This window comes from Bemisia tabaci, chromosome 8, assembly GCF_918797505.1.
Source record: "Bemisia tabaci chromosome 8, PGI_BMITA_v3".
Classification (NCBI taxonomy): domain Eukaryota; kingdom Metazoa; phylum Arthropoda; class Insecta; order Hemiptera; family Aleyrodidae; genus Bemisia; species Bemisia tabaci.
The window spans coordinates 18,801,109-18,826,682 of NC_092800.1; the positions used below are offsets into that span (position 1 = coordinate 18,801,109).

At 38.9% G+C, this 25,574-nt stretch overlaps 1 protein-coding gene across 1 annotated transcript in view; it reads right to left on the bottom strand.

The window, feature by feature from the left end:
- LOC109044388 (uncharacterized) overlaps positions 1–25,574 on the bottom strand; it is a 132,260-nt gene that overhangs the window by 10,146 nt on the left and 96,540 nt on the right. Inside the window, exons 4-6 of the mRNA XM_019062092.2 lie at positions 15,386–15,471; positions 2,567–2,652; positions 739–1,013 (exon numbers count right to left, since the gene is read on the bottom strand). Coding sequence (XP_018917637.2) covers positions 739–1,013; positions 2,567–2,652; positions 15,386–15,471 — 447 coding nt within the window. The remainder of the gene's footprint in view (positions 1–738; positions 1,014–2,566; positions 2,653–15,385; positions 15,472–25,574) is intronic.

A 25,574-nucleotide genomic window follows, 5' to 3' on the forward strand; every position in this document is an offset into this window, starting at 1 on the left:
ATTCAACACTTCCCTATGGACAATGGAGATGTTGCATGTGTGAGGAATTTGCGATTTGACTATTGATTCTTATTAAAAGTTCGCGAGAAACACGATGGTGCCACTACTTTTCTCTGAAATCAACTTCCAAGCTCAAAAAAAGCTCTCAAGTTGAGGCCAAAATGGAGGGGATATCCCACGCTACCCTGAGAGTCCACCTCTACATCGAGACAAACTCTCCATGCAAAGATAGGGAGCAAATACATTGACAGGGCTACCACTTTATTTAGGGACTCTAAGACTGAAAACACGGCGACCTTTCTAATGTGTTTGCTCCCAATCTTTGCAAGCAGAGTTTTTCTTGATGTAGATGTGGACTCTCAGGATAGCGTGGGATATCCCCTCTATTACAGCCTCAAATTTGAGAGGGTTTTTTGAGCTTAATAGTTTATTTCAGAGAAAACCAGTGGCACTATCGTGTTTCTTGCGGACTTTTACATAATAATCAATAGTCAAATCACAAATTCCTCACACATGCAACATCTCCATTCTCTGTCCATTCCGATCTAAAATCTTGGCTATTGGTGAAAATGTAATCTTTATTCCCGTTTATGACACTACGAGGGCCTATCATGGAGGGCACCAAACAGAATTGGATTTGCATTGTTTTTACTCTCAGCATAAAAGGGCTCCAGCCCTTATCATGGGTCAATGGGGAGGGGTTGAAACGTATCTGGAGCTATAAATTATACGTCATACCGGCTTGCAATGCACCCCATCCGGCTGCCCATCCGAACTGGCCTAAAAAATCCTCGCCCTTCTCCGGGAGGCAGATGGGGGCGATGTGAGGCATGTACTGGACTGGCCGATCCAGGCGAAGCACGGCCACGTCGAACCTGTCCGCTTGCGGCGTGAACTTGAAGTACGGATGCACGTTGATCTTCCGCACGCCGAAAGTGTACGCAGGCAACGGCTCCACCGCCGAGTTGATCACGTAGTCGCCCAACGTCACCTGCACTTGCCGCGCCGAGGCTCTGCAAAAAAGTGCCGTATATTAAACAAATAAAACCGTTTCCATGGTCATGTCAATACATGGTCATACATGGTCATACATGGTCATACGTGGTCAATACATGGCCATTTCATGGTCATGACGGACGAGGGGCTGCAGAAGAAGATGCTTGATCGGGTTTCTCCTTGGAGGAGACGGAGGGGACGCCCAGTGAAAGGGTGGAGACAGGGGGTTTAGAAGAAATGAGGGTGTGCCAATTCCCTGAGGGGCTTTGGGAGGATAGGGGACTTTGGCGGCTAGGTGTCGCGGAGCGCCCTAGCGCGCTGTAAAAGCGGCCTCTACATACATACTCTGCTATTGGAGAAGAAAAATCAAGGAAGTTTTTGCCGGATTACGTGAACCAGTTTTTCAAGAAAACATGAAGTATGACAGGAAGTCTGCACAGTCGCAAACGGAGATACGTGGTTTTGCACCATTGGTTATCAAAATGGTATTCTCTCATTATTGCACCTTGATTGGACCTAATTTTTGGGACCAAATTAACGATCAGGGTCCAATAATGATCGAAAACCATAATTTTCAGAAAATATCAGGGGGAAGGAAAAGTTATAGAGGGTGATCCAAAAGTCCCGCACTACCCCCATAGCTCTTGGGATTCTTGACCTTTTCCGAGGAATCCCTCTAATTTTTTTTTTTTGGGGGGGGGGGGGGGGAGGGTGCCATTTCGTATGACCTAGAAACCAAAATTTCTCTCTCAACGTCTCCATTTCAATTTTTACCTAAGTTATAGGGGTGGTGTGGCGCCTAGTGCTTGTGGTGCAAAACATTTGAATCACCGTTTAGTAATAAAGACAAAGTTCAATAGAAATGCACCAAGTTGCATTTGGGAAAAATTGCAAATTCAGCTTGTATATTTATTCCCATCAAAAATGTGAAGTCGTTAAAAAAGGTTTTGAGCATGAAAATACACTTTAAACTTTGTCTTCGATATTGAATCTTCAGGAGAAATAAAATTTCAAACCTCCTGATCTTGGTTCAAATTTGATGCAACTTGTTGCGTCTTCGTTAAAATCAGCCCAAATCGTGAGTTATTCGTGTGGCTAACGATTTTAAAAAACATTTTAATCCTGAAATGTCGAGATTTATTCGGAACTATAAAGACTTGACCTTGATAGTTGGGCCGTTTACAAACGTAATACTCACAAAATACAATAAATGAAAATAGGTCAACTATATTATAGATTATTTTGAGATCAATGATTTCATAGAAATAATAAGGTTGCTGCACATATTCATGAAATTCTAAAGTCCATTGCGCAAGTTGCATTAGTTAAAAAATTAATTAATACTTTTTTTTAATCAAACTGCTGAAGTAAGTCGCGTCTATGAAAGACAGAAAGCTCCTGAGAAATGCAAGGTAGGCAACTAAGTTTACACTATTCTTCATTGGCATTACCCCAAGCTATAACGATTTGGTTGTATCGTACACTCATTTAACTTCTTGGTGTTAGTAATTAACGAACACCTCAAACTTATGGTAAATTTTTCATGAGAAAAATTGAACATTGATCATACCTCGCTACACAATGCCCAGCTGTCACAACATGATACCTATTGACCAAGGAGCCTCCACACCTACTCGATCCGATTCTGATGTAGGCCTGCAATCAAAAGAAAAACATTTGATTTAAATCTGATGGAATTTGATTTTAATTACATTGATCAAACTAATTCATGGCAATTATGTGATGTTAACATGAATAGATAGAGAAAGCTCTAACGCTTTTTCACGCTATAAATTGATGTTAATTTCTAATCGCTTCATCGAATATCATGGTGATCGATTTTTTCGTTCATTATTAAACCGTGAGTAAAATACCATTGCAATTTTTAATTTAGTGATAACAGTTCACGTCACACTATTTGTTCTTTCGAAAATTTAAGAAACGATGGCTGGGTAAACCGTCTTGAAGTATAAACTAATGACATAATTGCATCTTACAACCTTTCTCACTTATCTAACAGAGGCAACATGAACTATTTTCATGTCTCTTCTAAAAAAAAAAAATTAAAAATGTGACATTAATTTGAAAATTAAAGAAACATTGAAGCGGACTTTAAGTCATGAAAACGGTAGGAAGAAGGAAAAGGTGGGGTGGAAGGATAAGTTATCATTAAAAAGAGAAAAAGAGAAGATGAAATAAGGTTCTGCACAGTGAAAAAAAAACGGGAATTGAAAGTTTCATACAACTTGGGAACCGAGATAGGCGATACAAATATTTTAACTCCTCAGTAGCCGAAATTGCATAACCGTCGATATGAAGGCAAACTGAAAAGTCATTTTACAGAGAATATTTCACCTCTTTTACAAGGAGTTTCCGTCTCGATAACTGCATAAATATGAGTAAAAAAATCAAGAAATCTGATAAAACTATACTGATAGACTAACTACTGCAAAAGCTTATAAATTCGTATACTAAATTTTGAAGATTTTAAAAGTGGTTCGATTGGTTCCCTCGTTAAATTTTATGTCAGAAACACCCCTTAAAATTTAAAATGTGACGAATTCAACATCAATTTGCGGTTTTAGTTAAAAATTCCAAAAGAACTCCGATTGACTAATTTCACTGTGCGTCTCAGGAAAATTCAAATGTTGCCAAGTTTTGCCCACTAATTTTTTTTTTTTTTTTTTTTTTTTTTTTTTTGAAAATGTATGGACAGTTTGGCCCTTGAATTTGTAGAAACTTTCGATTAGATGATGATTATTTTTTTTTTTTTAAATAATTTTCTACGTTTTCTAGAAACTTTACGTTTTGTCAACGGAAATTTGACAACGTCCCATGGCTCATACGGCGTTTTTCCTGAGTGCTTTTACCCCTGCCAGGAAAGCATCTCAATCGACGCGACGTCACTGAAGCAAGCTCTGAAGCGGGGGAGTAGCGACTCGTATCGGAGGATCTGTCTTTCGGGCTCATAAACCACGACGACGACGCCGGTAACAAAAGAAACGCGACGCGTTGTTTGTTCAGCGTCGCGGCGCGGCGCACAGTGGATCGAGTCAATTGGACTTGTAATTGTTTACTATTACCGTAAATTTTGATTTTAATTACGGCACATTTTAAATTTTATTGGGTGCTTATACAGGATAGTTTCATGAGGAACCCAGTGGCACTACTGTTTGTGTATCCTTTGCTTAAAAGACATTTTTTAGACTCAAAACTGAAAAAGCACGTATGTTAACCGAAAAATGTAATGTCGAATTTTTGACCTTTAGAATCTTAAAATATGCAATTTTAGACGATTTTTCGCTCAAACCGGACCTTCGGTATCTTTTTTCATTCGAGAGGTATCGAGGCTCATAGGTTTTGACCTTTAACCCCCCCCCCCCCAGCGCCCCCTTTGAAAATTTGGTAAAAGAATCGCTCAAGTATGAATAATCAATAGACAAAGTTTGAGGAAATTCCAGAGGGTGGCGGGCGAAAAAAGCCGTTTTTGCATCTAACTCTTTTTGACTTAAACTGCGAATTTTGACGTATATATCGTCACATTTTAAATTTCTAGAGGTGCTTTATGAAGAAAACTTTACGAGGAAACCAATGGAGCCACTTTTACAACCTCAAAGTTTTGTATTGACGGAGTTATAAGCATTTAAAGTTGCCAAATTTTGTCCAGCCTCCCCTATTGACTCGGTCCACTTCATATCGTCACATTTTACATTTCTAGGGATGCTTTATTAAGAAAACTTTATGAGGAAACCAATGGAGCCACTTTAACAACCTCAAAGTTTTGTATGGACGGAGTTATAAGCATTTAAAGTAGCCAAATTTTGTCCAGCCTCCCCCATCAACTCGGTCCACTGTGCGTCGCGGGGCGTCGCGACGGAGAAAGCGGCCGGGGCCGGGGCGAGGTGTGATAGCATCTAGCGTCGCGACGCTATCCTAGCGCACCAACATAACTGGACGCCGCACGTGCTACACACACTTCCGACCCGCCATTACTCAACACTATTAGCCAGTCCTCCTCCACCACCGGTCTTTCCACTGTTTTGTTCCGTAGTTGCCAGGCTCTGCCGAAAATCAGCAATTTTCCTCACATGACTCAATGTAAATTATGTAAATTTTATCACACGAACTGGCGAGTTGATGTTGTTTCCACCGGACTGCGCGCCTCCTTGGCTGGCGTCTTCATTTTCCCCGACATGCGACACTTAAAAAGTATAAAAGCAAAACCTAGTATGCGCCATCAAATGTTGTTCAGATTGTGCATATCACTTCTCATTGTAAAATGACGAACATGTCCTGGCGTTAGAATACATGTTTTTTTTATTTTTATCCTTATAATTCCGCGTTTCCTGGGCGAAAAAACGTAACTCCATTCCAAGGTTGCAAAATTCATTCAAACAATTCAATTTTTCAGAAAAATGTACCTCAGCAAAATTTGTTTGAAAATTTGTCTGATTCTTTCACGAGATCACAAGAAAAATCGGTGAAATTTTCAATTAAAAATTCCTAAAATTCTCCCCGTTAAAAAGCAATTTGCTCAGGAAAATGCGGCAACATTGCAATGGAATTACATTCCTTCGTGCGAGAAATGACGAATTGTAGGATGGTTTACTTTTACTTTTTTTTTAGTCTATTCAAATTAACGTCCATTTCTTTGGTCAATGGTCTGAAGAAGAGTAAAGGAAAACCAGCTCTACAATTATCAGGGCAAAGATAATTTTTTTTATTCTAACGATATTACATCCCCTGATTTAGGACGGTATCACAATAATTGTACATGTTCTTGAAATCAAAAAATTACCTAACAGAAAACTTAGGATTTTTTTTTTTTTTTGGGGGGGGGGGGGTTATTTAGGGGCCAAGTCAGCGCAGACCCTCCGTTTTTTCGGCGCCATGGCCCATTTCTTAAATGCATTCGTTGGTGCCTGTGAGTTTCAAACACTGTTTAGGAACGATCTCCAAAGCCATAATCTTGGAGACTTAAACGCGAAGGTAGAAAAAATGACGGGCCTCATCTCAAAACTCCCTCAATATTTGCGAGGTCAAATAGATCTTTTCACATTGATTGTTGTACTCAAAAAGCACGAAGCTCGGTCTGAGATGTTCCCAACCTCTCGGAAAACTAAAAAAAAATCGTCCTACTTAACATCTTCAGCGATTCTTCTCCTCTCTTTGAAGAAAATTTGAAGTAAAGAACTTCGCTTGTTTTTTTATTGGACGTAATGGTACACGAATGTAAATTTTGAGACGCTGCATTCACGGTAGCTTCCGAGTCTGACTATCACACTGAAAATACCACTCTTACTTTTTGCATGTTCATCTCACAAGTTCACTCCGCTGCAATAATGCAACCTATGATTATTCAACTTTCTATACTTATGCAAAGCTAAATTCCTCGCGTTTGCGACTCAATCATAATTGAAAAAGTTGATTCATCTATTCCAAACAACCATCGAGTAAAACAGCGACAGCACAATGAGAGTAAGAATTGATAAAGGGTTGCTTTCTTTACGGAGGAAAAAAAATCCGGTGATATGAATCGTAAATCTAGTGTTGAGGATCGACCAAGACTATTCGGTTAATGCAGCTGTACCCTCGATTCATGGAACCGATTTATATTTTTTTTTCTTAGCGATAGTTTATCCAACGTTTCAGTAAAGAAGTGTTGATATCAATGTGATCCATGTGAATTGACTTATGAAAGGGGGACTGAGAATCCACAACCGAAAATTTTCTCCAAAGGAGGCCAAAACATCAAAATCAACCGTTATCGTGTAAAAATAAACTTTGTAAGGGAAACTGATTGTTGCGTTGCGGGCAATGGGTTGGCCATGGGATTGGGTTGGGTGGTTTCGTTATGGTAGTCGTCAAACATTTAGTAACAATACTTTGCCGTAGAACTAACGAGTCAGAGTTCTTCGGGTTCAAGCAAATACTGTAAATAAAACCCTTAGCTTTTGATGGTTACCTGGTGAGTCACTAGACATGTCTTGCAGTAGAAGAAAACGTCACAGGTTTTCTCTTCAAAATCTTGCATAGAAAACAATTCACACAACTGGAAGTTTTGAAATCAACTCCTGAACGAGATATTAGCAAGCATTTTAAACACCAATCAAATGGAAGTAAAAGTATATACAAATCACGTCATTTGTATTTTCGCCATTTATGGCCAATGTTAATAGAAAACACTTTTATCTTGTGCAGGAGTTAATAATTAGACTATCCGCTGTGACGCTGTGTGATTCGTTCACCATCGTGAAATTTTGAACAGCAAACACGTAGCGTTGTGCTTTTATTTATACATTGTCTAGAGACCCATCTTGCGCCCCCTTAGTCTATAAGAACTACCCATTTCAACCCATGAGATCGCTCCATACATTGGCAAAAAAACACATTGGATCTAGAGTCCAGACTCTTGAAAACATTGACAAGAAAAAATACTCTCGATTCAATCAGATTTAAGCTTAAATCAAAAGGAAATCCGCTTAAATTAAGAGGCTTGGTTCTTGATTTAAGCTAGATTCTGATTGAATCAAGAGTACTTTTTCTTGTCGATGTTTTTAAGAGTCTGGACTCTAGATCCAATGTGTTTTTTTCCCAGTGTATACTCTATATCTTCTTTCCTGTTCTTCGCTTTCCTGTTGTCACCGTTGACGTCACTGGCGATTTATAATTCCCATTCATCCTTACGACCGTTAACAAACAAGCACACCCCTTCACTTGTTTTCGATTAAAAGATGCGACCATGAAAACACAATCATGCGACATGCCTAACCGTTCGATTCTCATAGTTGGGCCGGCGGGTCCAAGAGAGGAAGTCGTATAGCTTTGAGGAACACGCACGGACTCCGAGTGCGTGAGCAGGAGCCGGTCCCGCGGGGTCCATTTCCACAGCCCCCCCACATTCGAATCTTAAACCAAAAGTTATATCATAATTTTGTGCTAATTTTGTGCTATTTTGTGCCGCAAATTAAAAATTTTGTGCTGCAAAATTAAGGGGGGAAACGCTCCTCAAAATTGGGGGGGCTGTAGAAACGGTAGCCCCCCCACTTTCGAATTTTCGAAAAAAAAGAATGCCATAATTTTGTGCTAATTTTGTGCTATTTTGTGCCGCAAGAAAAAAATTTTGTGCCGCAAAATTAAGGGGGGTAGCAGCATTCCAAATTGGGGGGGCTGTAGAAATGTTTGCCCCCTGTTTCGATTTATCGGAAAAGGAGTATGCCATAATTTTGTACTAATTTTGTGCTATTTTGTGCCGTAGCAAGACTTTCAATTTTTTCAAATTTAAGGGGGAAAAATTGGTATTTCAAAATTGGGGGGGCTGTGGAAATGTTTGCCCCCCTCTTCGATTTCTTAAAAGTGGAGTATGCCATGCTTCTGCTTTAATTTTGTGCTATTTTGTGCCGTAGAGATATTATTCATTTTTGTAAATTTAGGGGGGTAAACGGGCACATCGAATTTTGGGGGGGCTGGGGAAATGTTTGCTCCCCTTTTTGATTTCTGGAAAAAAAAGTATGCCGTAATACTCTCATAATTTTGTGCTATTTTGTGCCGCAAAAAGAAAATTTTGTGCTCCAAAATTAGGGGTCTTAAATACCACCCCAAATTTAAGGGGGAGGTCGCAGGTGCGGCAGCCCCCCACTTTCGAATTTCGAGAAAAAAAGCACGTCATAATTTTGTGCTAATTTTGTGCTATTTTGTGCCGCAAAAAGAAAATTTTGTGCTCCAAAATTAAGGGGGTTAAATACCATTTCAAATTGGGGGGGCTGTAGAAACGATAGCCCCCCACTTTCGAATTTCGAGAAAAAAAGTACGTCATAATTTTGTGCTAATTTTGTGCTATTTTGTGCCGCAAAAAGAAAATTTTGTGCTCCAAAATTACGGGGATTAAATACCACTTGAAATGGGAGGGGCGGGGACTGTAAAACAAGCTAGCGCTCCGGCGGAACCCGAATCTTCCGCTCCGGAGTCGCAGGCTCGCAGGTAGCCGGAACCTTTGCCAGCGCAGCGTGGTCACATCTCTCTCCGCTTTGACTTCTGCCCATGGAAACGGACGGAAAGGGCCAAGCACCGTGGCAACTTAAGAAAGATCCGGGCGGGAGATCCGGCGCGGCGCTCTTTGCACGGGATATTTAACCAGAGAGATTTATCCTATAATCATTAAGGATCCTTTTTGGAGGGTTATATACAGTTGGGTGTCAGCGAGTTCCAAATCGAATGTTGCTCTACAGTTTTTATTTTGCACGCTACCGATTATTATTTACTGAATCGAACAGTTTTGAGAAATAAATGATTGGCTTTCATTTCAGAAGCAACAACAATTTTGACACGTATCCAGCGAAACATATCATGAAAGGACCATTTTTAAGGAATGTTTCAGAAAATGTGTTATCCTTGATTTCAAGACCTCCGAAATCTAGTTTACATTACCTCACTGGAATGCGCCCTGTGCTCTTTTCCAACTTTTAATAACAAAATTCAATTTTTCCACCATTTTTCGTTAGGTGCCGATGTTTGGTTTCAAATAAAGTACCAACACAATGTACATGTATATTTTTTAATAACGCTTTATTTATTCCAAAAAGCGCTCAAGTGTCCGAAATTTTCTTTTGTGGTAACGCTTTGCTCTAGCTTTCTACTGGGCTGATTTTCATGATTTTTGCGGATATCAACAGGTAATTTTTTTAAATGAGCCCGCTTACACAGCCTGATTTATGGGGGGGGGGGGGCATGGTGTTATGCCATCGGGCGACAAATTTCGGGGAATTTTTTGGGGGCTTTTTACGGAAGGGGAGTTTATGTTTCATTTTCGCCTTTTACGTGTCACAAATCCTCGTTCCTTAAGATAAATCATTTCCCCTTTCCTAAATAATTGTTTGCAACACTTTCCTGCACAAATGCGCATCCTTCTCACTATCGCAGAATACGACTGCGCTTTTGATGTTTTTGAAACTTATATTTCGTGCGCATCGGCATCGCGTGAATCTATAAGATATATAATTGATCAAGAGTAAGATATTATAATATTGACCCGAAAAAAATCCCTAGCCGGGAAGAAAAAAAATCCCTAGATTTCGCTAAAAATCCCTAAATCGCCAGATTTGCTCAAATATCCCCCCAAAAGCCCTAGAATTTACACAAATTGCCATTTTCAACGTAGAAATATGACATCGTTTGATGTATCAGTTTGGAATATTTTAATCTGATTGGCTTGTTTGAATTTTGCCGTCCTATGAAAGCATTGAACAGACCAATAAAATGAAGGAATTGGTATTAGTTGTGTTTTTTTTTTCTTTTTTCTTTTTTTTTTTTTTTTAACTGTCAAGCACATCGAGTGACGCTATCGTTTTATGTTCCGGCTTATTACAACACTGTGATTGTGCAGGTTCCTGTTTGCTAAATGCGATCCTATTGATCTTGCTATGCCGCAGAATCACGTATTTTCTTTGTTTTGACCACCGATTTGCTCGAAATTTTACCGCGAATTTGAAAATATTGACTAAAAAAACTTATTTTGAAAAAATAAAAAAGTTGCACTCGCGAGCTGTCCAATCCTCGGCTGAAATTTCGAGGGTCAGTTTCAGGTAAGCGCGAGACAATGGGGCAGCGATGTCGAGCGTGCCGAGTAGCGGTCTAGAGGATTGCTGTGTTGCCAATTACGAGATTATGGTATTTACTCATTCGATTTTCCAAACATCGTAGCAAGCCCCCGGTACTTAAATTGAGCAACAAAGGCCTGCGAAGCGGGCCCTTTGGGGGTTGGACTGCAAAGCGGCCAGTAATTAAAAATGGCCCATCATGAAGAACAAAAGCAATAGCATTTCTGGTTCCGTGATCGACCAGCAGGGGTATATAGGGTGATGCAAGACGATGCAAAAATTTTCAGGTTGCTAGGGTCGCTCCGAAATAGAACAGAATAAAATTTCTTTTGCGAATTTTTTTGGTCTTACTCCCTGAAATCAATTCATTTGAACAAAAAGACTCTGCCAAGTTTCAGACAAATTGAATAATATTAACCCATGCCGACTGAGCCGTCTTTTTTATATGGGATTTTACATTGAAGAACACTTTTTTTTTAGAAAATGCAATTTTCCGGAAAATCGGTAATTTCTAGAAAAAATCTGAGACCGTATTCGGAATGAGCCGAAAAAATTGAGAGGGAAGAGTCCCATCAGACACTTCAAAAACAATAAATTCACCTCTCGTTTTAGCGGTGAAACATGGGAAAGTGCTTTTATGAAGGGTAAATGACTGTATAAAAAACGGACGGTCTGCGTCCGAAAACAAAGCTTAACATACGATGGTTGTTATTCATGTGTTTTTTACGCTGTGTCCGATAATACTATCCCTATTCCTTCATCTCATCAGCATTTCCTGGATATTATACATATTTTCTCGTAAGAAGGGGGGTTTACCATTGATCGACGTTAAAGATATAGTCATTCATACCTTGTCTAGAGGCCCAATGTACAGTAGTTTTCCTCAGAACCATGAATACCACACCAAGATTTAGAGAGTATTTGTGTGGGCACTTTATTTGAAACCAAACATCGGCACCTAACGAAAAATGGTGGAAAAATTGAATTTTGTTATTAAAAGTTGGAAAAGAGCACAGGGCGCATTCCAGTGAGGTAATGTAAACTAGATTTCGGAGGTCTTGAAATCAAGGATAACACATTTTCTGAAACATTCCTTAAAAATGGTCCTTTCATGATATGTTTCGCTGGATACGTGTCAAAATTGTTGTTGCTTCTGAAATGAAAGCCAATCATTTATTTCTCAAAACTGTTCGATTCAGTAAATAATAATCGGTAGCGTGCAAAATAAAAACTGTAGAGCAACATTCGATTTGGAACTCGCTGACACCCAACTGTATATAACCCTCCAAAAAGGATCCTTAATGATTATAGGATAAATCTCTCTGGTTAAATATCCCGTGCAAAGAGCGCCGCGCCGGATCTCCCGCCCGGATCTTTCTTAAGTTGCCACGGTGCTTGGCCCTTTCCGTCCGTTTCCATGGGCAGAAGTCAAAGCGGAGAGAGATGTGACCACGCTGCGCTGGCAAAGGTTCCGGCTACCTGCGAGCCTGCGACTCCGGAGCGGAAGATTCGGGTTCCGCCGGAGCGCTAGCTTGTTTTACAGTCCCCGCCCCTCCCATTTCAAGTGGTATTTAATCCCCTAATTTTGGAGCACAAAATTTTCTTTTTGCGGCACAAAATAGCACAAAATTAGCACAAAATTATGACGTACTTTTTTTCTCGAAATTCGAAAGTGGGGGGCTATCGTTTCTACAGCCCCCCCAATTTGAAATGGTATTTAACCCCCTTAATTTTGGAGCACAAAATTTTCTTTTTGCGGCACAAAATAGCACAAAATTAGCACAAAATTATGACGTGCTTTTTTTCTCGAAATTCGAAAGTGGGGGGCTGCCGCACCTGCGACCTCCCCCTTAAATTTGGGGTGGTATTTAAGACCCCTAATTTTGGAGCACAAAATTTTCTTTTTGCGGCACAAAATAGCACAAAATTATGAGAGTATTACGGCATACTTTTTTTTCCAGAAATCAAAAAGGGGAGCAAACATTTCCCCAGCCCCCCCAAAATTCGATGTGCCCGTTTACCCCCCTAAATTTACAAAAATGAATAATATCTCTACGGCACAAAATAGCACAAAATTAAAGCAGAAGCATGGCATACTCCACTTTTAAGAAATCGAAGAGGGGGGCAAACATTTCCACAGCCCCCCCAATTTTGAAATACCAATTTTTCCCCCTTAAATTTGAAAAAATTGAAAGTCTTGCTACGGCACAAAATAGCACAAAATTAGTACAAAATTATGGCATACTCCTTTTCCGATAAATCGAAACAGGGGGCAAACATTTCTACAGCCCCCCCAATTTGGAATGCTGCTACCCCCCTTAATTTTGCGGCACAAAATTTTTTTCTTGCGGCACAAAATAGCACAAAATTAGCACAAAATTATGGCATTCTTTTTTTTCGAAAATTCGAAAGTGGGGGGGCTACCGTTTCTACAGCCCCCCCAATTTTGAGGAGCGTTTCCCCCCTTAATTTTGCAGCACAAAATTTTTAATTTGCGGCACAAAATAGCACAAAATTAGCACAAAATTATGATATAACTTTTGGTTTAAGATTCGAATGTGGGGGGGCTGTGGAAATGGACCCGGTCCGGCGCTTTCTTCGCGTTTAATTTTCTACGCGCTCGTGAGGAGCGGATAAGACGGGGCCGGGCGGAGGAACAAGAATATGGAAACCAGTTCGGTTACGTGGATTGCATCACAGCTCAAACGCCGGGCAATCCGGGGTGCCGGCACGTAATGTGCCATTGCCTCTTCCACTTGTGAGCGCTTGTTATTTCGCTCGCGTTACAAGCTCAAGTTCGTCCTTCGCGGCTCGGGCCTGCGGGCTGATTGTTGAAATTGATGGAAAAAGTTATAGACAAAGAAGACAGAAGGAACATGGAGAGAACAAGCCGCCTCTACTAATGGGTGAAGAAAAAAAAAAACACTAAGAAGTGGCCCGAACTGTATGTAACAAGGTGGAGAAATGGTGCTGAGTCCACACCATTTCGCAGGAAAAACAAGGCCAAGAAGTTCCAAAAATTAAAATTAGAGTCAAAATTAAATTTTTGAACTCTACCAATAGGTAGAGTCGGCTTGTTGCACTGGACAAAAGAAGTAGATAACATAGTAACTATCGGCAGCCCACGAGAGACCCTATAGTTAGTCCATCTTGTACCCCCCTTAGTCTATAAGAACCACCCAATTAAACCAATGAGATCGCTCCATACTCCCTATCTCCTCTTTGTCTATCGCTTTGTCTACCAATTTCAACAATCAGCCCACTGCTTGTATCATTTTTTCCTAGGTGAGTGGGTATCCTCAGGGGTGCGACCCTGAAGATGACTGGAATTGTCGAAACACGTCGGATATATTAACAAACCCTCGGACCAGTGAGTCTTAAATTTTATATTACAGTCCACTCTCCTATCCACGCGTATACAAGTCTCCGAAATTGCGGCTTTTCTTTTGGACCAGAGGATATCTTCAGTTGAAACTTATATTGTTGTGGAAAATTAAGTTTAACAGTTAGAAGAAGTTGATTTAAATGTTCATTTTAGACCTTTATATCTTTCGACTGACCGTTCAATAAGGCGGAATAAGGAGCAAGGACATTAACATCAAGGACATGTTATATACATTTTACCATGTAAGTACAGTGGAATTTCGATTATCCGACTGTAACGGGTGGCCAAGTCGTCAGATAATCTGATGCACTTTTCGATTTGATTTCCGAACACATAATACACCTATTACGATTTATAAACAAGGAACAAATCAGAACGCAAATGAAGTGAAATTTGGCTGCAGAAAATGCAAGCAGCAAAAAATTCTATAATCAACTTAAAACGCAAGTGGCGCTCTATCCAACTCTATCATTGCACTCTATCCAAGGCATCTCTGAGCAACGCTCTGAGTCATCATCATCTCTCTCCAGAACTCTGTTCATTTTTCTAACCCAGCGTTAAAGTCTCCTAATACTAATGTGTTTTTTTGTCAAGATTTTACGTTTAAAACCAATAATGCAGCGGGAATTTCGAAAATCAACTCTTAAGCGAGATAGTATCGAGTGTGTTTCACTCCATGCACGGTTGCGTAGAACTTTGTTTATTTTCCTAACCGTGCGTTAAAGTCTCCGAGCAATACGTACAGGATTGCGTTATCTTGCGCCGCGATTTTTATAATTGGCAAGCTTAGATCTAATATGACGAAGTGAAGTCGTCAAATGCCATTTTTCTTTACTAAAATTCTCTGTAGGTGTAAAATTCATCGTTGTTGCGGTGTCGGATAGTGATGAGGTCGGATAATCGAGTGTTGGATAATCGGGGATTCAGTGTGTAGCTATTCAATGATCTACTTGCCAGGCCAAAACTTCTTCAACGTCGAATGGCATCCGATTGTTTAATAAAGAACATAAATAAGACTGTCCACGGGAAAAAGAATAGCAATTCATGGAGGTATACTTTTTAAAAAAATGCTCTCAGTTTTGTTAATTTTCTAATACTTAAAAAATTGCGTAAAGCTATACATATTACACGCAAATCTCTAGCCCCAAAATATATAGCGGACAATCTTTCCTCTCAACTGCGTTCTTTGCACTGTAAAAAGTCTAGAGGACTCCAATTTGAATTGACCTTTTTTTGGTGTTTTTCATATCCATTCACAAAAAATTGATCTGAACATTGTAGTACCTTCATCGTCATTAAAAATTTGTTGGTATTCTGATCCCTTTACCAGTGGACGGACATGGTAATCTTCACGGTAATCATGGTAATCTTTGATCAAAAAAATCAACAAATAAAGATCTCTATTTACCTGCCACGGGAAACTTCCAAAACCAGCTTCATCGCCACCAACAATCCGCCGTTGTGCACCCTGATTTTTCACCGACACTCCACACCCTGTAAATGTTGTCAAAATTTTCAGCACTAACAAAGAAAATGAAGTTAAAAGGAGGCTTCATTAGTAAAAAATGTGATCAATACTCTGTCCGGATTTACTAATATTTCACGTCGTTAATGTGAGGGACGGATTCTCACATCTTATAACCAATAAAATTTCATATCCACTAATTGTAAGTCCACAAAATGATGAATTGTATTCCTACCGAAACAAGTCTAGTTTCATTACAGATTCATTCCTCTTTTTATCGAAACTTTTTCGGTTGAAATTGTTACACCTTCGAACATACGGAGTAGTCGTGGATGCATGTCACAATGTTCATGGTGGATCTCAAGCTCAACCTAAACTATTAGACTCACTTACAATATTAAATTCGACAACAATGCCTCATTTTTACGGGGACCGAGAAAATTGTTGACACAAACGTAACATTGCCAATGAGACTATAGAATTTTAAATTACGCTGGGATCCACCATACTTTTTGTGAGAGTTACAATCTCTTTTTCCGCAAGTGTTACCCTTTTTGGTAAATTTCACATTTTAAACCTTATTAAGCAATCTCCATACGCACCTCTGACTTTTGTTCTAATTCAATTAAAACTTTTTTAAGCAAGGCTTCATTAAAAATTTAAATATACTTTGGTAAACGCTCTTACTTTACGTAACAGCCAGGCTAGAAATTATGTGATGATACAGACGAGTCAAAATGAGAAACAGGAAATCATATAGATTGAGTATTATGCCCTTTGGAAGTGGCAAATGTGTTTGTAATCAAAGCGTTATGAAGAGATGAATGAATGATTAATATACGTGTTGCACTAGTTGACATTAGAGTTTGAGCAAAACTTTAACCCTCAACAAAACCTTGGTTAAAACCCATATTAAAGGTGAATAACATATCATGCATGCGTATTTTTGATGAGCAAGGTGAATTTTGTCATCTCGCACATGAAACAGAATTATCGCAAAACACAATGTGCGGGCACTAATTTTTTCAAATTTAAGATTCATACACTATTATTTCATAGCTGTTTCATGACAAGCGATATGTACTAATGCAACACTTTTTTTTTATCGAAAGCAGTTATCAAACATAAAATGTGTTAAGCTGTGACCAGATGTGTTAGTTTTCATGCTTCCATGTAAAGCAATCAGAGAGAGAAACAAGCATTCAAAGCATTCATTGGTTCTAAAAGCAAAATTCACTAAAAAAGAAAATTGTTGCAAGCAAATGGCATGAAACATACTAAAAGGACTCGAATATAATTCTTCTTAAGACAAGAAATGAAGAAAACATTCGAAATATTCAACAGATATTTTGGATTTCTAAATACCCGGTTAATGTATGAGTTGTCGTGCACACATAAATGAGAGGGAGGACTCTCCAATTTTTCTCGTCGGTTACACTAAAAAATCCTTTTCGTCATGAAAATTAGGAAAAATTTTTAAATAATATGGATCATGCGATTTGATCAATGCTAAATAGCCTGACAAACTGTTAGGTTCCCCCTTTAAAATATGGTATGAGTACGTTCACATGATTTTTTCTCAATCCATGAAATCATTCATATTTAGTGCGATCCAAGTTCAGTATTGATCTCTGATAGGACAGAGACTGCAAAAAATTCCCAATATCTTTTGCATTTGATCAACATTCTTAAGAAAAGGGTCAAAGTTTCAAGCCTACGAGAAATGAAGCAAAAAATTCCTCGCTTTTATATCAAACAACTCAACCGCTTGCTATCCGCATGCTATAATAACCGCTTGCTAAGTATCATTTAGTGGCGTGGCATGCTTTGCGATTAATCGATCGATTTGCCATTTAAACCAATGGAGGAGGATTGATTAACAGGTTGTTCGCAACTGACAGCTTAATAATCGATTCTTTTCCATAGCTTCAAATGGGGATAAATCGATAATAATTCACACCTCGCCACTGGCATCATTCATTGAATCATCTAACAATTCTAATCCTATAATTCACAGTAGGTATAATGATTCATCCACTCTTTGTGTAGCACTCAGCGGACTCGGAATGGTTGTTTGATGATTTTAATACTTAAAATCTATGCCGGTTCATTTCTCAATGCTACTTATTTCGTCATGATGGTAAAAATTTTGTGTAAATTCCGCTTTCTTTGATCTGGAAAAAATTCTGCGAGATCACCAGGTGTTTGTACAAAATTAAAACGTAAATCGGAGATGCTTTTTTCAAAGAAACGGAGTATTCCCTTTTTTAATTAATTTTGTTTTTTTAAATCGTGTTCTGGCATGGGATGCGTCTGGAAGAGAGGGCTCTTATTCTCAGGGTATTGCTCGGCCGAGGTGAATGTTAGTAAAAGCGTCAAAGATAGTACACTGATTGTAAGTGATAAACAGTCAAATGGAGCTCATACCAAGTTTTTAGAGCCTATGCTAAAGTTAACATTATGTTTCAGTGAGATATAATATGAGCAAACCGCCTTCAACATAACCATTTCAAATGTATTTAACGATCAACTTATGCATACATTTTTAGGCGATTTTAAAAATTATGACGAAAATAGGCCAAGTTTCAATGAAAGGAACCACATCATTTCACAAGACCGAGAACAAGGGGTTTCAGGTTTTATTCCTCCGCAAGACTAAATCTTGGAGATAACGTTCAACATCCTTTTCCATTTCGAAATATTTTTTCTCAACCGGTGCATAACGTTTGCGCACAATTTTTTTACCGATAACGTTTGCGCAGACTTTTCACGAATATCATTTGCGCACACTTTTTACCGATAACGTTTGCGCACACTGCACTATTTGGCAACGCTTCAATGATGCGTCAGTAGTATCGCTTCGTGATAAGGCAAGTCAACGGACGGATAATTTATAAACGGACGAGGGGAAATTTTCATTTAAATAAATTCCAATAAGCAATCAATAAGTAAATGAATAAATAAGTTAATAAGAAGAAGAAGCCTCTCAACAATTTTTTAACGCTCAGAATATAGTGTCTTTGAAAATTAAATCTGTGCGAAATGATGAGGTGTTCACTAAAAGGAATGATCAACAAAAAAAAGATGATGAAATTATTGTTTTAACCAATTCGTATCTCTATAAGGACCTGAAAATTACGGAGTTTCTGGAAATGGTTCGTGAAGTTAAATACCCCGACAAAAATGATTCAGACAAAGAAAATAACCCGGAGGCTGTAAATGCTTTCAATGCAGACGAGCAGTTCTTCTTATTAACTTAATTTATTCATTTACTTATTGATTGCTTATTGGAATTTATTTAAATGAAAATTTCCCCTTGTCCGTTTATAAATTATCCGTCCGTTGAATTGTCTTATCACGAAGCGATACTACTGACGCATCATTGAAGCGTTGCCAAATAGTGCAGTGTGCGCAAACGTTATCGGTAAAAAAAGTGCGCAAATGATATTCGTGAAAAGCGTGCGCAAACGTTATCGGTAAGAAAAGTGTGCGCAAACGTTATGCAGCCTTCTCAACTTGAGTTTTGACGGAAAAAAATCTGCAACTAGTTTTAAGCTCAAAAGTACTCCTGACTCATTTTTTCCCGGATTGATCCTCAGTTCTTTTCTATTTATTTCGGTCCAGATTATCTTAAAACATACTCAAGTTGAGAAGAGGAAGGGGGAGGGGGCATGATGGCGAAGATTCTCGCAAAAAGGCAACAATGTTCTCCGTCGATTTACTTCATTACAAATGCAGAAATAAACAGTCTGTCTTGATACATATCGAGAGTTTTACATGCAGGTCTTCAAAATTATCTGTAAAGACATTAATAGCCTGAGACGCTGAATGTCTTAAAATTATACTAACTAACTAACTAACTAATTACGAAGAAAATTCTCCGAAAAATTTAACGAAAAATATTCACAAGTTTTCCTGAAAATTCGTATTTGATCAAAGGAAACTTGCCAATTGACGAAGGGTTCATACTGCGATTATCCTTAGCTCGGCAGTGAAGGTCTCTCTGTACACAGTTATGACTCCCGGGATGATATTTCAGCATGCTGTTTTTTCCGTTGAGGTTTCTTTCAAATACCAGTGACGCACTTTTCATATTCACATATCCATAAACTATATGTGGTAGAGTATGTACGCACTTGTTATGTCATGTTGTGGTCCTCATAATAATTTGAAGGTATGAGCTCCTATAACTATTTACAGCCTGTCCATTTTTTACCTTCCGTATTGCACCGGAGAGAAGTGGAAGTGAAGGCATTTCGAGGAAAGTCCGTAGAAAGATTTACAAGTCACCGCTGTTAGTTTTTAAGTAGGTAGTTCGGAAAGATAGTGCGTGAGATTGTATACAAAGTGGAAGAAGTAACACAGTATCCGATTATCTTCCCCTCCGTTCTTATCGATAGTCTAAACAAAAAGGTATTGTGAACGATGTTCTTTCTCCTATCTCCATCGACAAGAAAGGAAATAATCATAGACAGCGCAGCGCAAGACGAGCTACGTCCTATGAATGGGCGGAAGCGGCCATTATCTGACGGCGCGTTGTTTGCCTACGTTGAGGTTCGTCATTTGTAACCTTCGAATTTTTCGCAATGCAGAGAGGTCCATTGCTGAATACAGCAAGCACTTATGAGTCAATCGGATCAAACAGATTTATGCAATTTTTTGAGATTCAAAAATTTATTCTGCAATGGAGATGTTGCGAGTGTGAGGAATGTGCGATTTGACTATTGATTCTTCTGTAAAACTTCGCGAGAAACACGATGTTACCACTGGTTTCCTCTGAAATCAGCTCCCAAGCTCAAAAAAAGCTCTCAAGTTGAGGCCAAACTGGAGGGGATATCCCACGCTATCCGGAGAGTCCACGTCTTCATCAAGACAAACTCTCCATGCAAAGATAGGGAGCAAATACATTAGCAGTGATGCTTTTTTTCAGTTTTAGAGTCCCCAAATAAAGTGGCAGCCCTGTCAATGTATATTTGCTCACTATCTTTGCATGGAGAGTTTGTCTTGATGTAGAGGTAGACTCTCAGGATAGCGTGGGATATCCCCTCCATTTTGGCCTCAACTTGAGAGCTTTTTTTGAGCTTGGGAGTTGATTATAGAGAAAACCAGTGGCACCATCGTGTTTCTCGCGAACTTTTACACAAGAATCATCAGTCAAATCGCAAATTCCTCACATATGCAACATCTCCACTACGAAGCTTCGACAGAATGTTCGTAGTTTTCAATCAAATGATATACCGGGTTAAAAGTTCTCGGTTGTTCCTGAAAGCTGACACACCGAAGCCTTGGAAATTGCGATTTATTTTCAAAGTTCCAGTTTTTTCTTGTAAATATTTGCGTTCTAAACGGACTTTTGACGAGAGAATCAGCACGATTCGTAAAAAGACTGCGCGCAGAAACTGCACCTACAATAAATGCTTTTTTACGCCAAATTCCTGTTCTAATTGCTTCAATGTTTACGTTACTTGTGAAATATGGACTTATTATTTCACCAAGGCAAGTCCACAGGTCAATCCGTACATATTTCATACAGACAGATAAGATTTTTTCTTTTGGTTTGTTTCCGTCGACGCGTCAGAATAAAAATATTTATGAAGTGAAGCTACAAAAAGCCTTTTTATTTAAACAGCAGGAAACTTTTAGCAAGCTCTAATATACTCAAGTTTTACGGGATAGGTAAATTTCAAAGTTATTTACAGGAAACTGTTACATGTATATGACTTTCGCTTCTTCAATGATTTAGCTGGTGCATGTTGGTAAAAAATCTAAACATGTTAATGACTCTAAGGCTGTTTCTGCATTGTAGATAAAGCTGTCAATATTATTCAACCACTAAAATAGCAATGCTAACATTTCCATTAATTGTTACAAGAATAAATAAGTGCGTGCAGAATAAATTTCCTAATCAATCATACTGCATCATGGAAGATCTGGCTTAGCAGGACATGAGTTCAGACCATAAGAATAATTTTCAGGTGGATAACGTCCTTTGAAAGAAGAACTGATCTTTTCTGTCAACTGAAGCGATAAACTCATTTAAGCTGTATCTTTTTTAAAGTGTCCTCTTACGAATTGTTTGTAGTTTTTGCAGTATACTCACTTGGTTCCTGCCTATGATATTATGAAACTATTGCATTACTTGCAGTTAATTTAATCTGCATCTGGTCTGCAATTTTGACATAAATATTACTCTTCTGATGATTCTTATTTTAATATTTGATTTCTTATTCTTGCTCTGCAAAATTATTTAAGCACGTTATAAGACGTAGCCCGTCGAGCACTGAAGAAGGAATGTGGTCGGTCAAGGAGCAAAATTACTCTTCATCAGATTTTAGTAAATTGAGTCCGAATGAATGCTAGTGACGCAGGCAGCTAGTTTATTTTTTCAAATTATTTTGAACCAATGATCTCTAAAAATCTTCCTTTTTAATGGATTTTTTCCCATTAAAAATACTTGGAATGAGAATAAGGAACAATATGATGAAGCTTTAAAAGCAGTTCGAATATTCATAGAACTATCAAAACCTTCTTTTTTCTGAGGATTTGATCCTTTATGTTCATGAAAAATAGAGACATGAGAATATTATTGAGGAAAAGAAAGAGAAATTTAACGGTCAATGGATGAAATTCATTAGATCAATTAACCATCCTGTCTGAGATGAAATCGAATGCGTTAAACAGCAAAGGGTTGCTCCTATTAACTTAGTCCACAAGACCTTACTAGCAATACGCAAAGAATCGACTTCTAAGCCTTTTGATTATATGCAAAGAGATTGCAAAGGCTACCGAAGAAAAAAAGCTAAAATTGCGGATGTTCTTGAGGTTCTTTTTTTCCTGCACATTAAATGAGCAAAACTACATTCAAATATTAAGGCTGACTTTTACTAAAATTTTGGATAAAGAGAACTTTAATTCCTCACCGAATCAAATAGAGTCAACGAGGTCACTAAAATGGTCAATTCTGTTCTTGCCAAAGTTTTCATAACACGGAAGATCTTTTTTCTCCGCAGAGAGCTTGGTAAAAACTTGCCTCAAGTTGACAAGACCAAAACCCATGGGAGGACATGCATCCTCCATGCTATGGACACTTTGAAAGATAGAGGATACTTTTTCAATAACCTTGCTGACTTAAGTGAAATAAGTCAATTGCATGTCTCATTGAATCTTGTTTTGGTAGGGACGTAAGCTGGCAAAAGGTAGATGCACCGACCTATACGCCTCACAATAAGTTCCATGAAGGAAAAAAGTGCAAATTTACAGCCCCTTGAAAAAAAGTTTGGATTACGTCATCCGTTACACTAGTGAAAACCATGACTGTTCTTTACCACTGGTGTACCGATGACGTCATTTGTCGTATTTTTCAAGCGGTGTAACCAACAGTAGTTTATGGCGGTAATTTATCGTAAAACAACTGCCATTGTCAATCGGCCTATCAATCATACTTGTCATAAAAATACGTTTTGATGATTGAACTCTTAGATTAGCAACAAAATAGCACAATTTGTACCAACGTCAAGTTTCTGTGTCAAATATTGGTGTTATCATTGCCCTTTAAGAAACACGAGGATTGATGTCATCCATAGCAATAATGCAAAAATTGGACTTCATTTTACAAATAGGATCTGCAATTTCTGACTCAGTTTTGGAACAACGTAGGTAACATTAGCTTCCCTAGGCACGTAAGTGGTTTTACGGATGAGCCAGAAATTTTAGTTCCTAATTGAAAAACGTAGTCCAAATGGTCCTCTTTTCCGTGAGCTTTTCAGAAGTGAAATTGAACTATATTTTGCAATTACCTAGATACTAAAGTTTTTGGTTCATCCGTAAAACCACTTGTTTGAATAGAGAAACTAATGGCACATACGTTGTTTCAAAGCTGAGCCGAAAATTGTAGCTCCTATTTGCAAAATGAAGTCCACTTGAAATCAATCAGTCAGTGCAAAATCACTCATCTTTGAATAACAAAAAAGTGGGGAGAGGTGTTGAATGCAATACCGCGGTGCCGTGCAGTTTTTTTTGTTGAAGTCACAGATTGTTTCGGCTGAAAGCATGAAGTATTTCGCGCTGATGACCAAACTAGAGCAACTGAAAAACAACTGACTAAACTTTTTATCCTCACAACCGAAACATTTCCGAACTGGACAAGGACAGATGACAGAATTCCTGTCGTGAGATTATGTGTCTGTTCAGTTCTATCTACTATAAAAAGTATCTTTTGCAAGAACAGAGCTTTGATCGAGAGCGAAGGACGATTAATTGGACCACGTTAACCAGAAAGGAACCAAGCCACATCATCGACAAATTTAAGTGGGCAAGTTGACCCTTTATTGCATAGCGTTGCATGAAAGCAACAAATGGTTTTCAGCTTTATTTCTATGCTGGAGTATTAAATTGAATCAAAGCAAGAAATGATTTTTGGAGAGCATTATAAGTTTGATCTCCTAACTTAAAAAATTACTACAAAAATCGATTTCAACTTACTCTATTGTCGAAAAAATACTCTACAATGTAGATTTTCTCACCAAAATCAACGATTAGCTCATGCAACAAAGGGCTAATTTTTTACGAGAGAACGTGTGTGCGGATTCCTTTGAAAATTTTCAGGATTTTGCCTTTTACGATGCAAAAAATTCACTGGCATCTGCACAAAAATCCGCACAATACTTTTCATGTAAAAAATGTAAGTGCCTAATGGATTTGGCAATAGCTGATGTGGCTTTGTTCCTTCCTGCTTAACGCGGGCCAAATACAACTGCGTACAATAGAGATGTTATACTATTGTCCCAGACAAATCTCAATAGCCCTGTACAGGATGATTCAAAAGTCCCGCAAAACCAGCACCAGGCATCACACCGTAACGTTTGAACAAATTGAGGTAGAGACTTGAAATTTTGTAAGTGCCCCAAGGTCAAAGAAAACGACTTTTGGGACCACCTCCCCCCCCAAAAAAAAAAAAAAAAAAAAAAAATTTAAAGGGACCATTTCGAAAAAGGGTAAGAACCCCAGGGGCTATAAGAGTGGTGCGGTACTATTGAATCACCCTGAAGATGAAGTGTTTCGTGGTTAGCTACATTTTTTTTTTTGTGTTTGGATGACGCCAGTCGTAATGTTTTCGGAAAAATGCCTCATTAATACTGAACGCAAAAAAATTTATTTTAACAAACATTGCTATGTTTCGCTAATCTCTCAGTTTCAACCATCAAAACACGATTTTATCCGCGGCACAACGACCCATTCACGAAGTTTGAACTTCATTACTTTTTGATCCCAGTCCACTGTCACAGTCCAGCTCATTCCATGCACCCCAGTGGAACGCTTTGACCGCTCTTCCGAGGTGCATTTCGTCCGGTCCTAACCTCAAACAGAGGGCTGATTATTGCAATCGATAGACAAAGCAAATGACAAAGAAGACAAACGGGAAATGGAGAGAAACTTTGATTGAAACGGGTGGTTGTTGTGGATTAAGGGGGAAACGATCGACTGACTATTCACGGTCTTTCGATCGTCACCTCATGGGACTCGATCGTCGCCTCATGGGCCTTGGTCGCCAACCTATCGGGTCCCCGTGTGGTCCAGTCAGATCCCGTGGGTTTTCACAAGAATCCTGTAGGATTCCGTGAAGACCAATGAGAAAATCATGGAAACCCCATGGGACAGTTCTATGAGGGTTAGTCTATTACCTACCTCCTTCGTCCATGCAACAAACCATTTTTACCGATAAGGCCGCTTCATCTTCCCTTGGTCTATAGCTTTGTCTATAAATTTCAACAGTCAGTCCACAGAACCACTTGGAATGCGCAGATAATCGAGGTAACCCGACCCACCCCGTTCCATGCGGTTCAAGGATAAAAGATAATCCCTAATGAGTGCGACTATGACCCTATTGAATGACCTAAACAAGATTCCCTGCGGCACGCAACTGACTTTTTCTCGTACAGAGACAAGAGACCCTCCACTGGGATCTTGGCAATGGTGGAAACTTTTACTTTCGGGACTTCAACATTCACCTGTTGACCTACCTACTTTGTCGATGGTCAACAACGTGTTGGGAGTTTCATTTTGCAAACAAGCCGAAGTTTGGGAGACTTTTTTGGCTCATGACGTCACCCAAAGCTCATCATCCACCTAGTAT